At 37.5% G+C, this 13,993-nt stretch overlaps 1 protein-coding gene across 1 annotated transcript in view; it reads right to left on the reverse strand.

The window, feature by feature from the left end:
• Positions 1 to 13,993, reverse strand: part of CC2D2A (coiled-coil and C2 domain containing 2A) — a gene marked incomplete at both ends in the record, with an annotated part of 66,349 nt that overhangs the window by 13,975 nt on the left and 38,381 nt on the right. The window contains 7 exons of the mRNA XM_081998918.1: positions 714 to 812; positions 2,102 to 2,198; positions 2,314 to 2,423; positions 5,533 to 5,638; positions 7,137 to 7,304; positions 9,442 to 9,533; positions 11,441 to 11,533. Of these exons, the coding sequence (XP_081855044.1) occupies positions 714 to 812; positions 2,102 to 2,198; positions 2,314 to 2,423; positions 5,533 to 5,638; positions 7,137 to 7,304; positions 9,442 to 9,533; positions 11,441 to 11,533 (765 nt within the window). The remainder of the gene's footprint in view (positions 1 to 713; positions 813 to 2,101; positions 2,199 to 2,313; positions 2,424 to 5,532; positions 5,639 to 7,136; positions 7,305 to 9,441; positions 9,534 to 11,440; positions 11,534 to 13,993) is intronic.

Genomic DNA, 13,993 nt, shown 5'->3' on the forward strand with positions numbered 1-13,993 from the left:
TGATGTCAGAATCTTCATGAAGTAAGAAACTGAGACTTTTGTGATATGATGACCTGTAGAAAAAGAATCCTGTAGCAAGATTACAATATGATAGGACTATTGATGTAAAATATTAGTTCCCTTAACCTATATCCAGAATGGGCAGCTGGACCAAAAAAAAAAAAAAAAAAAAAAAAAAAAAAGCCTTTCTCCTGTGAAGAACTGCATGTTTTACTATTACTACCATGACTAACTGTTGATATCTCTTGAAGAAAACGCTTGAAAGAAGGGATTGGGAGAGGCAAAGGTGAAAATCTGGTGATACACAAAAAGTGTGAAAAAAGAAGTTAGGTCAAGTTTCCTATCAACTATCTAGGTGATATTCCTATTCCTAATTCACCTATTGCACTCTGTGCAATACCAGAGATCTCAAAAGCCACTGACAAAACCATCTAATGAATTTGCACTTTTAACCTCATTACTGAGGTGGCATTGTCAGTGTAGAAGTATATTTGTCTCTCTCTTCTCCCTTCAAGACACTGAACTTACTGACAAATACTCACCAAATTTGAAAAAAAAACAAGCCAGTGGTTTCAAAGACATTTTCAAATAATTCCATAAAAATAAACTAACAAGTATAGAGAACATCATTAAATCAGACATTCCATTACCTGTCTCCTTCCATTCTCCAGTTGTGTATTTTAAGAGATTTACTCAAAGTTATTGATACTTACCCTTGCTTGAAAATATATGGTTGTAAATGGAATCTTAACACATCCCAGCCAGTGTCTCTCAACATGAGTGTGGATTTCACTTCCTCTTTCACGATCATCCTATTAAATAGTTGCCAAACATAAAACAGACAACTTCATTACCTTTAATTAATTCAAAAAGTCAATCAAAGCATTAATAAAAATTCTGTATCGTTTTAATAATTTACTATAAGTATCAGTTGAATTAATGGTATTGCAATTATTATTCTGCAGGCCTTTCAAGCATGCCAGATGCTGAACAAGTACAAGAATGTAATGGTTCATGATACAATGTGCTTGCACTTCAGGGTTCAAGTCCTGTATAACCTGTGATGGAGAACTGAAAAACCTGACAAGGAGTCCACAAGAGGCTTCTCAGACAAAGTAAATTAAGCTCTGGTTTTCTAACTAAATATTTTACCTGTGTTTAAAAAAGCTTTTTCAAAGTAAAACTGTATGAAAATGGAAGTGGAATGGAAGTACTGTTTTCATGTGTATTGCCTGTCAGGGATTTCCAAATCTAATACAATCAGCCTACAAGTTAGCTAAAAAAAAAAAAAAAAAAAAAAATTTCTCTAAATGCTAGAGTGACATCTGAGTTCCGAGACTGTATCTTTCTTCCTTCTGCTTCATCAAATACCATTTCAGTTTTGAGGACAGAGTTCTGTTCTCAGTGAAATGTGTGCATTATTTATTTTTGAGTTCTATATTCAAGGATGTTGAGTGCTGCTATTTTTGTGCATGCTGAACTGACTGGGAAAGCTTTCACTGGTTTCAACAGGGGAAGGAGTTATGCCAACACTGAGAGCTTACACAAATTTTCTTGATACTAGCACTAGCAATTTTTATCTCATTCCAAAAATTTAATATATACATCCAAAAAATGGGGGTTTTTTCCACCAAACAGCTTGTAAAACAGGATGAGACAGAGCTTAAAAAGATAGTTAATAAAAAATACAGGAATGGGGATCATTCATCTGGAATTTAGTAGAAAATTTTGATTTAAGTTTAAGAAGAACAGAATTCAGATTACAGTTCATATGCTGCCTCTCAATTTTAGTATCTCCAATTTCATTAAATATCAGGAAAGCAGATTACATACACATGCTCAACTCTAGCAGCAGATCATATAGTACAAGCTTAATTTGTATAGACAAAGGTTAACACCATAAAGATTGCTCCCTCTAACACTCTTGCAGTATTGACTAGATATAAAATCATAAGGAATGACAAAATAGAGAAAAAAAGAGGCACAGAAGAATGAAAACTGTTATTTTGTCTTATTTTGTTATTATTTAAATCTTATTTTGTCAACTTCAAAACCCCCATAATACCCTGTAATTTACACTGCCCTTCAATTATGAACTCACCTCTACAGCATCATGAAGTACTTCATCAAAAACATTAATGAAGACTTCATCCTTCACTGACTGCAAACTGTGCGTGCTGTAGTCACCATTAGGAGCTCTGAAAAGGTTTAAACGAAAAACTGATTTGAACAGAACAGGAAAATTGAAATAAATTTGCATGCTCAAATTAAATTTTTATTACTCAGAAATAATTTGGTTTCATTTTCTCATACCTAAATGGAAGCTCAAGTTCCTCATTCCAGTTGGGGTTTGGACCCTCTGCTGTTGTTGTCCGGCAGACTGTTCGCTGAAAAGAAACTTCTACAAAAGGACGGACTAAAACCTATAAATAGAGATTGAAACAAAGGAAACAGACCTCTATAACTATAGCCCATTGACAAAGGCTTCTTACTCCAGCTACACGAGGCATTGTGCTTGCAGGCTCTCGTCCTGCTGGTGGACTTCAACCACCCCAACATCTGCTAGAAAAGTAGCATGGTGAGCTGTAGGCAATCCAGGAGACCCCCGGAATGCATTGAGAATAACTTCTTAAACCAGGTAATAGACAGCCCTACCAGAGGGGATGCCATACTGGACCTGTTGGTCACCAACGCATGTGAGCTGATCAGTGATGTCAAGATCAGAGGCAGCCTTGGGCTGCAGTGATCATGCACTGGTGGAGTTAGCAGTCCTGAGGGATATGGGGCAAGCAAAGAGTACAGTCAGGATCCTGAATTTTAGGAAAGCAAAATTCCAGCTCTTTAGGGAGTTAGTCAATAGGATCCCCTGGGAAACTGCCCTCAAGGGACAAGGGAGCAGAACAGAGCTGGCAGATCTTTAAGGATGCTTTCCATAGAGCACAAGAGCTCTCGATCTCCAGGTGTACAAAATCAGGAAAGGAAGGCAAGAGGCCAGCAGGGATGAGTTGAGACCTGCTGGGCAAACTAAACGGCAAGAAGGAAATGCACAGGCAGTGGAAGCAGGGACAGGTATCCTGGAAAGAGTACAGGGATGCTGCCCGGTTGTGTAGGGATGGGGCCAGGAAAGCCAAGGTGCGGCTGGAGCTGAACTTGGCAAGGGATGCAATGAATAATAAGGACTTCTACAGGCATGTCAGCCAGAAAAAGAAGGTCAAAGAAAGCATACCCCCTCCCCCGATGAACAAGACTGGCAAACTGGTAACAACAGATGAGAAGGCTGAGGTGCTCAGCGACTTCTTTGCCTCAGTCTTCACTGGCATTCTCTCTTCCCACAGCTCTTGAGATCCTCCTAGCAGCTATGCTAAGGCACATGGAGGGCAGGGAGGTGATTCGAGACAGCCAGCATGACTTCAGGAAGGGCAGGTCCTGCCTGACCAAGCTGGAGGCCTTCTGTGATGGAATAACTACATCAAGTGAAGAGCTATGGATGTCATCTGTCTGGACTTCTGCAAAGCCTTTGACATGGTCCCCCACAACATCCTTTTCTCTGAATGGGAGAGATATGGATTTGATGGGTGGACTGTTAGGTGGATGAGGAATTGGTTGGATGGTCGCATCCAGAGGGTAGTGGTCAACGTCTCAATGTTCAGATGGAGATCGATGACAAGTGGTAGCCCTCGGGGTCTGTACTGGGATGAGTACTCTTCATCAATGACATTGGGTCATTGAGTGGGATCAAGTGCACCCTCAGCAAGTTTGCAGATAACACTAAGCTGAGTGGTGTGGTTGACACACCTGAGGGCTGGGATGTCATCCAGAGGGCCCTGGAGAAGTTTGAGGAATGGGCCCGTGTGAACAACAAGGCCAAGAGCAGGGTCCTGCACGACCTGGTATCAGTACAGGCCGGGGGGTGAAGAGATCGAGAGCAGCCCTGCCGAGAAGGACTTGGGGGTACTGCTGGATGAAAAGCTGGACATGAGCTGGCAATGTGCGCTCACAGCCCAGAAGGCCAACATCCAAAGCAGCATGGCTAGCAGGTCGAGAGAGGTCATTCTTCCCCTCTACTCCGCTCTGGTGAGGCTCCACCTGGAGTGCTGCGTCCAGCTCTGGAGCCCTCAGCACAGGAAAGACATGGACCTGTTGGAGCAGCATTCTACGATTCTATAAAAATTCATGAGAACATATCAAATTAGACATTTTCATGTATTTAGAAAAAATGAACATATACTTTGTGGAGTTCAGGCTGGTCCAGCCCAGATAAAACTTTAATACACCTGAAATATTGCTCTTCCAAAGTCTCTAAGCATTATGAAGCTTTTAAAAATATTTTCTATGTTAGAATTTCCAAAAGATGTGTGTATTCAGAATACTTGACATATTTATACACACCAGCAAAATGACATTTTCTCCTGGGAGTGGGAAAGCTACTGGTTATCTAATCAAAGAAGGCAACTGAAACAGAACATGCGATCCCAACACCAGTGGAAAAAAGTACACTTGTATTCTCTTATCTGTAATCCAAGAAGCCTACTGCTACAATCCTGTTTTTCTCTGAAACTGGTCCCTATTACAGATAAGCAACTCCTACTAGACACAACAAAAACCCTAATGTGATTAAAAATGCCTTAATGAAGCATTTCATTAGCATTCAAATGCATATGGCAAAACCTTTTCTACATTTTAAAAAGCAATAATTTTGAAGTAAAATCATAAGAAAAACAGGAGAAAACCCTGAGGGCTTCCATCTTTATTCAGAAGGATGCTGCGTTTGGTTCTCAATAGCAAGTAAACGTAGTTTCAGTATCAGCCATAAGAATGGCTGTGCTGGTTTAAACTAAGAGTGCACCAGGCCCAAAATTCAGTCTGTGAAAATAGCCATCAGCAGACACATGCAGAAGAATAAGAACAAAGCAGGTATATATGATATTTTCTCCTATTACTCTTCCAGGCTTCGCCCGTTTTCAGATGAAGGACTTTCCTAAGTCTGCAATGATTTTTCTGTTTAGTAACTCCCAGTGGATCACTCTTCCAAATACTTGCCCAATACCCACTTCAATGCAAGGAAACCTCTTTAGTCCACAATACATGTAAGCAACTTCTCTGAGCACCTGCTAACTGCTGCATGAAGAATCACAACCTTCTTCCTATTTTGAACCTAACTCCTACTGGCTTCGTTTGACAATGCCTCACCCTTATACTGAAAGAGCTAGTAAACAGTCAATCCCTATCCACAGTCTCTATATTAATCATGATTTTGTGTCTCTCTACCGTATTTCTCCTCCCCTACTCACAGTTACTGCCATTCTGGCTAAAAAGCCCTGCCATTTTTTACTGTAGAGTAGCCATTCTGTATTTCTGACATCCTTATCACTCTTCTCTGAACCTTTTGCAGCTTTACTATCATTTTGGAGATCAAGGAGTGGGCAAGCCAACGTCACGAATAAGATACCTTTCTGATGGTAAATGTTACCGTCTGTGGAAAAGATGAATGCTCCCAACTTCACATAAGGAAATGTTAGTTTTGTAATATACCTGATTGAATGCCCAATCTGGGCTATCAGTTGGACTCTGAGCTGACGGAGAGGCTGCAAACATCTCATTAAAGGACCTTGAAGATTTGGATGGTTGTTGAAGCTTGCTGCAAAAGGAAACAGACGACAACAAAAATGACAAAAAAAAAGACAAGACAGAGAACACATTACAAAATATGAATCCCTCACATTCTGTATTATCCAAACAGAATTTTGGAAATACTTCTGGTATTTTTATGTTATGACTTCAACTTTGGAAAGATATTTATTCGATCAAATAACACGAAAAGAATGCCAGAAAGGGGTACCGAGTGTATAGATCTTGTAAGCCTCATTGCAAAAGAGTGCTTTGTGCCTGGAGGCTCTCTTTCCTGAAGAGCTTATCAACCCCAAGACTTTGCCTTGCCTGTACAATCTCCTTGACAAAAACAAAAAATGGTTTTTCATTTTAAGGAGATGAATCCCCACAGAATTCATAAACAGTGTAAACTTCGTGGTATCCAGGCAAGGCCTTTATGACAAAATTAAACCCATATGAATATTACACAATGGGTAACCTATGAGTGAAATAAAATAAATTTTAATATGTTTATTTTTATAGTGTTTCCACATAGCTTTTGTAATAACACCACAGTAGAGATTATAAAAGAATTCATGGAGAAAGCAGTGCAAAATAAGATATCATATAATGCAAAAAGGCTGGGAGGTTTTTTAGTTATTTGTGTAATACTGATAATGAATTGAAATTTTCATCTTTTCCTTCCTGTCAACATGTTTCTAATGTGAATTGCTTTTCTCAGTATGAACTTACTTATTTACAGGAATCCAACAGAAACTTTGTTATAGTAAAGAGGTAAAACAGCAGAAGATGCTGAATTCTATAGGCACGGTAACTGGTCAGCTTGAAAACACCTCTGAGTTAAATGCAAGCTGTATTCATTTTGGGAGAGAGAAAGAATGCTGCACTAATACATTGCTTCTGGAACTGAATCTGAGTGTTCAGAACTCAAGTACCTCTACATGACGCAGCATCACGCAGTGCAGGCATTGCTTCAATGTGCCTGAAGGTAATGGTCACCTTTAAAATTAGTCAGAGCCAAATTAGGCTCAGTCCATTAACTTAAACAAACAGTTCATGAAGGAGAAGACCAAAATGCTATACTCAGGAGGCAAATATAGTATGCCACAATGAAGAACTGGATTTCTTGACTACTTGTTTTTGGCATTTAATTAAGATATGAATTAAAATTTCCCTGAGCATAACTAGCAGGCTTGCTTAAGGTATAATTCATCTGATATTACCAGAGTTATAATGTTGTCAAAGATTTAAGTTATCTTCCAGATAGCTTTTTTCCTCAAGCAGATAAATACAGTTTTTGGTAAAACATTTATTGAATTTAGCAGTTATCGATAAATGATCACACTATTCCACAAACTTACAAAACAGCAGTTCTTAATCACTATCGACAGAAAGATAAATGTATATATGTTTTTATCATGAGGATCAAAACAACACACATGGCTGAATTTCAACATTAGTTGCTTCAGCTGTCCTCAAAACAGCTGTAACCAGAAAATGTACTGGAAACAGACATTTAAACATACCTCATCGCTGGTTTTCTCACTGGAATATCATAAGCTCTAATGACGTTCACTAACAGTTTTATGTCTCCATCTGACAAATTCTGTGCTGTGACTTTCTTCCTTTCTTTTCTTCTTGGCTTTAATGGTCGTTTTGGCTCTGCTAGTTTAAAAAGGCTGAGTCCCAAAATACTAATAATCATAAAACAGATATTTAGTCATTTTTGCATAGTATCCACCATTCTAGTGTTTCCATGACACACATGCAAATTATGCACCAACAGAAAAAGGAAATATATGCTCCTGTTAGTGCCATACAAAACTCTCCAAAATGTCAAAATGTTTTAATTGTTTAGTACAACACAATCCAGTTCTGTCTTATATCTCAGAAATTGTAAGTTAAATGTGCAAAAAGGGGTTTTTTTTTCCAACACTAGGTAAGATACAAATAAGGCAATGACACGGCTTCAAAACAGATCTAAACTACAGTCCTATAAACAAGGTATCTAGCAGATGACGACAACCACTGTACGGAATAGGCAAAAAATCTAATTACACAGCTATGTATAACAAACAATAGGCTATAAAAAGGAAGCAGAATGAATATGCCACAACATACCCTGGACCCTCAGAACTTATAACCCAAGGCAAAGCAGAACCAAAGGAAAAAAAAACAGGAAAAGAATAAAAAGCAGATGTATGTTTTTACACATCATTGATATTAACTGCAGACATTCCAAAATCTACTTCAAAAACTGATAGCCAATGGCATTATTACCTTATACATAAAAAAAAAATCACAGTAATTACTGTTAAAATAACACAAAACCATGAGTTACTGAAATATGTCACTAAGTAGATGCTTTAAACAAATCATGATGTATTTTAAATTCACTAACCGTATAAATTAGCAAACAGAATCCACTATGAATTAGTATTAATGATAAGAAAATATCAGTGAAGCATTTGATTTTAAACAACTACAAAAGCTGATTATAGTCTCATTCAGATTTTTCCATTCTGTGTTGTGAAAACACAAACTAAAAAATAGGATGAACTCTTTTGTAAGAGAGCAAGTCTCTGTATCTCCAGCAGATGGGACTCTAGATTTGTACTGCTGATTTGAAAAAGCTTTACCTGTACTTTAAGGGTGCCACATTTACAGTCAACACAAGCAACTTCCACATAAAAGAAAAAATAACTATCTTTCACAACCTGTTTACTTGCACAGATTTTAAGTGAGCGACATTAATTAAGAGTCATCTATGCTGCAATGACTGATAAATGTCAAAATCAACAAGTATGGGATTTGGGACAAAAATTCAAAGAAAGTGCTTAAGTAATAAAACAAATAATAATCTTGAAAGAAGAAAGAAATTATTTCCAAACCCATTAACATTTCTGAAAGTAAACAGCAAGTGATGACATCCAGCAACAGCAAGCAGAAATACATGAGAAGTAAAATAAAGAAAATGACTGTTAAAAAAAAAAATTACTGCACATTATTTGCCTGGCTTATGTACTGACTCTAAGTGAACATCACCTACAGAATCAGTAGTAGTGTTACCACCAGGGTCTGGAGAACAAGTCTTACAAGGAGTGGCTGAGGGAACTGGGGTAGTTCAGTCTGGAGAAGGGGAGGCTGAGGGGAGACCTCATCGCTCTCTACAACTACCTGAAAGGGGGTTGTGACGACGAGGGTGTTGACCTCTTCTCCCAAGTAACTAGTGATAGAACGAGAGGAAATGGCCTCAAGTTGCGCCAGGGGAGGTTTAGACTAGATATTAGGAAAAATTTCTTTTCGGAGAGAGTGGTCAAACATTGGAACAGGCTGCGCAGGGAGGTGGTGGAGTCACCATCACTGCAAGTGTTCAAAAAATGTGTAGATGTGGCACTTCGGGACATGGTTTAGTGGGCATCGTGGTGTTGGGTTGATGATTGGACTTGATGATCTCAAAGGTCTTTTCCAACCTTAATGATTCTGTGATTCTGTGAATGATTTCCAAATATCAGACAAGCGTCAATCTGGCACCAGCTAGGACTATGCTCAGCTCATCAGATCACAGGTTGATGCATTATATCCTGCTAAATCTTATTTACATGCTGTCACATTACTTCTGCCAAAACCAGACTGTGTCTTAAAAATGTTTTTACGCACTTTGTGTATCAATACACTGTCTGTACATAGTGATTGGAAGTTTATATATTATTTATATATTATACTAAACACAAAATTGCATCAGTTACATCAATACACTTTGCAAAAAAGATCAGAGATTGTTTTACATTAATTATTTTGATTTAGAACGAATAAAGATAATTCTCTTACCCCAGGCTGGGTATCTCCTCTTCATTGACAAGGTCAGAGAGAAGGAAATGGTGTTTTGCTATGAGGAAACGGTTTATTACTGATTCTCGAACCTGTGAACAGGGAGGGAGAAGAGCAAAAGTACATTTCTAATCCAAACCCACTGCAAATATTAGCATTTGGGCTATTAAATACAAACAAGATGTTCAAATGTACATTCTTTATTTTTTCCCCCACTTTTCAAAAGAGTCACGATCCAAGGAAAAATTTCTTTCCATGAGAGATTTCTTCAGAACATAATATAAGCTCATTTTATAAATACAATGATTCTCTAGAAACATACTGGATAGCCAAATATAAGAACATATGAAAGCATACAATCAGAAAATGAAGTCTTATCTGCTCATCATCAGAAACTATCACAACAATAAATGACACTAACAGACATCTCTCTTCCACGTCTAAATGAAGTTGCAGAAAAGGCTGTAGAAAAACCTGTATGGTATTAGTCATGGGGAATAAAAGCAACACTTTGGACTGCAGAACAATCGATGAAGCCTGTATTACAAATACTGTGATTTCAAATAAATGTTTAAAATCCTTAGTTCCTTTCATTTCTATACTGAGGTCACAGACTGAAGCACAGAGATGAAAGTCTTCTCTCTTCTCCCCACAGCTATGTGGAAGCAGGCTGAGAGGAGTATTGCCTTTGTCCTTTTTCCCTACCACTAATGCTAGTAATGCCTTTAGATACTGTGCTATTACAAGATCAGTTGCAGAACAGCAATAACAAACGATTTTCTGCAATACATCTCCCTTTGTTATTTTTCAAAGTTTTTATCTAAGTTATTATCCTTATATGTTCATGTTGAAGTGACAGACCTATAAAGGTCGGATTTCAGAATGAAAACAAACCTGACAATTTATAAAAGTGTAAAGTATCCAAATATTATTTTTAAAAAGGTTACTTGCATTTAATCTAAAAGAGTGACAAATAAAGGTACCATAATGTATGTTACTCTGTACTACTATACTATTGCTCAGTGTGCTGCATAAACCATAAGTCTGAGTATACACTTAAATACCATGCAAAACATATGGGGCTGACACAGACACGACAACTTTGTAACAAATAGTTTTTTATATTATCATACTGAATCTGGGCTTTGGCATCTGCCCGGAAGATTTAAATACTCTTCATTGTCTGCGATTCTTTTACAAACTGTTCCTTCTAACAGACAATTTTTTTTATCCTACATCAAATCAACCTTATAATCTTATTACACGTTTTGCTGGTAGGCTAGGATTTGATACACTTTTGGATATTTCCAAGACTGGTAAGAAACTGGTAGTCATGTTTTGCACTTGCTATTTTGCCAAAATAGTCTGAAATTGCAAACTTCTCTTGGTTGTATGACCAATGTTTTCCTATATTTTTTTTCCCTTAGTATTAGAGAGAACGTCAACCTAGCAGAATGAACAAACTAGAAAATCAAGATAAGAGAGAGAAAATGTTACTCTAATACCACAACGAAGGTAATGTGATGGAAGATATACCCTATGCCTCAGGCTGCACAAGACACTCTGTGTATTGCATTAAATGATTTTTAACAGTGGTTAGGGCCACTTTCATGGGGATAATTAACTTCTTAGCATCACAGCTTACAAGAGGGAAAATAGGGAGGAAAGGGAAATCAGTGAATACCTGGGACACAACAGTAGAATTCTGGACAAATTCTGGACACTGGAGCAAAAAATAAATTTAGAGAACTACTAGAAAAATCCAGAATGGCTGGTCATTTTGTATATTGCATCCTTTTCAATAACATTAAATGAGTCATTCATAAATCTCCACTTGCTCAATTAGAACAGTTTCAGGCCTAACTTGGAATTTTAAAGATGTCTGTAGAGATGCTTAGAGATGAATCAGTTTTTAGTATTAATGGAAATAAAGCATCCAAGTATAGATGCAACATATGTCCTAGAGAAATATGGTGGATCCATATTTTTTGCAGCTTACCTTCTGTAGATAGTTGGCAACAACTGCTCTGTGTGCATCTAGGTAATTTTTGCTGTCAATCACATCCCTCTCTTGCAGTCTCTTCTCATAGTCCTAAAGATATTTACTAGAGTTTGTGATTTGATATATATTCAGTGCTTTATTTCAAACAAGAAAAATGGTAAATATTTCATTAATATTAATGTACGGCCACAGTAAACCAAAACAGATGTCAGAGGTTTATAAATCTATTTTTAACGCTAATGTATACGGAAATAGCATTGGTAAACTTCCATGAATAGAGACAAGAATTCCATTAAGTTACAAGATTCACATGGTTTAAATTACTATGAATAACTTGAAGATTTCCCTCTCTTCTTTTAAAGCTGAACTTTGACCTCCTGCTGTAAACTGAAATTCAGTTTGAATTGGAAATGGCTTCTCTTACTGCAGCTGCAACAGGGAGAATCCTTTATAAACAGAAGTTATAGAGTATTCATGGAAGATGACCTGAAATCTGAACTGTGTTTTAATACACATTAACTAGTTTCCATAGTGTCTAACACTGGAAGAAACTCTACTTGTGGGAGAGTTTGTTGAGAAACAATTATTGAGCTATTTTTAAGTTATATTCAAGGAATAAATAGATGTAATAGCATAATAAAAATCTTTGGTTGTACTTTGTGAGAAAGTGAAAGCTCTTTAAGCAGCTAGAATGTGAAGATTTTTCTTTGCCTAAGGTTTGATAAAAGAGTCTGTAGCCTCACCGAGGCTCTGAGATGAATACTGGTTACCACCACAAGAAAATATTTACGAGAAGCACTTGGTTCTTGGGGAGAAGTATGTTAATGGAATGTTTCTCAGGGTTGTGGTTACTATTCTGGTGGACTACAATGAAAGCTCTACTGACAGATGCAACTTTTATTCACAAGTTTAGGAAAGCATCTCATAAATTAAGAAAAGGCTAGAGCCAGCATATAGAGCCTAGAAGTCCAGGAGGTCTCCCAAGACCTGCAGCTTAATGGCAGTCTGCAAATCAGGTTGGCTTTAGAACCACAGCTAGTTATCATGTAAAAGCTAATGTAAAATTAATCTTCAGGTCATTTTGCTACTGTTGTTACTTAAAAAAACATAATTTTCTCCTAAGATACAGGGTCCAGGAAGCATATTCTGGAAACACAGTGCTTCATTATTTCCACAATAAATCTTTATCTAACTTTTGCAGTGCATAATAATTATTGTTGAATGATTTCAGATTAGCAACAAAATAAGAATAGCTTTTTTGAGCCAGAAATCTTAATTTTCAGGCAGATCTAGTAATGACTAAGCTAGAAGTCCAATAATGGGAGTTGAATGTCTAACTGGTACATGCATATGCATTGCTCCCTTCAGAAGTCTTTTTACTGCAATATGATTTAAGTACCACAAATCATTAATTAGTACTTATTAACTGTTAGTAAACTGTTAGCATTAAATAAACTTTCAGAAAAAACAGGAAAAGATCATAAGCTTCTGAGATACAGACTGATTGTCCCTGACTCTGGTGTTGAACCCCAAACTGAAACTCTTCCCATTTGACCCAAGACACTTGTATTGCTTTATTTCCATAAGTGTATTAAGAAATTCTGCTTGCCCACAAGCATGGCATGTCTTGGATTATCAAAATCCTACAGCCCGTACTGCTGGGTTCATTGGCAGAGATGATGAACCCATTTCTTCTGAGGAACACAAAGAACCAAAAATATAAAGCAAAAGATTTCATAGCAGTACTGCATATTAGTGCTGTACACTGTAAAAAGATTGGAGAGGATGAATACAACAGAATCACTTGGGAAAACACCACAGTGGGAAAAAAAAAGGTAATTTCATGGCCTAATTGTATTGGGTCTGGCTGAGATGGACTTAATTTTCTTCATAGCACCTTATATGGTGCTGTTTTTTGAATTTGTGACTAAAATGGTGTTGATAACACACCAGTGTTTTGACTATTGTTGAGCAGAGGTTGCACAGTGTCAAGACTATCTCTTTTTCTAACTGCCCCCTAGCAAGTAGGTTGGGGGTCCGCAAGAAGTAGAGAGGGGACACAACACGAACAGCTAACCTAAAATGACCAAAGGTATATTCCATGCCATATAATGTCATACTCAGCAGTAAAACAGTAATGAAGGGAGGGTAGCTCAGAGACTGGCTAGGGCTTGGTCTACATGTGGGAGGTGGCAAGTGCCTCTACATCACTTGTTGCTTGTTAGTTTGTTTTTTCTTTCTTCTTCCTCTTTCCTTCCCTTATAAAATTATCTCAACCCCCTAGTTTTCTGGCTTTTCTTCTACTTATTCTCTCCCCTGTCCAGGGTGGGTGCTTAGTGGTCTACCATGGTTAACTGACAGCAGGAAACTTCCAGTATCAGATTTAGGTGCAACTACAGGATTTGTCATTTAGGAACAGAGATAGGATATAGATTGAAAATATCACTACTGTCAACAAGTAGAATGCAGTTATTCCTAGCTGGCATAACCTGAGGAAGTATGAGCTTGCACAAACTGAATGAACTGCTTGCTGGGTTGAAAACAGGATGG

The sequence above is a fragment of the Phaethon aethereus genome (assembly GCF_964289735.1).
Source record: "Phaethon aethereus genome assembly, chromosome: 4".
Taxonomy (NCBI): Eukaryota; Metazoa; Chordata; class Aves; order Phaethontiformes; family Phaethontidae; genus Phaethon; species Phaethon aethereus.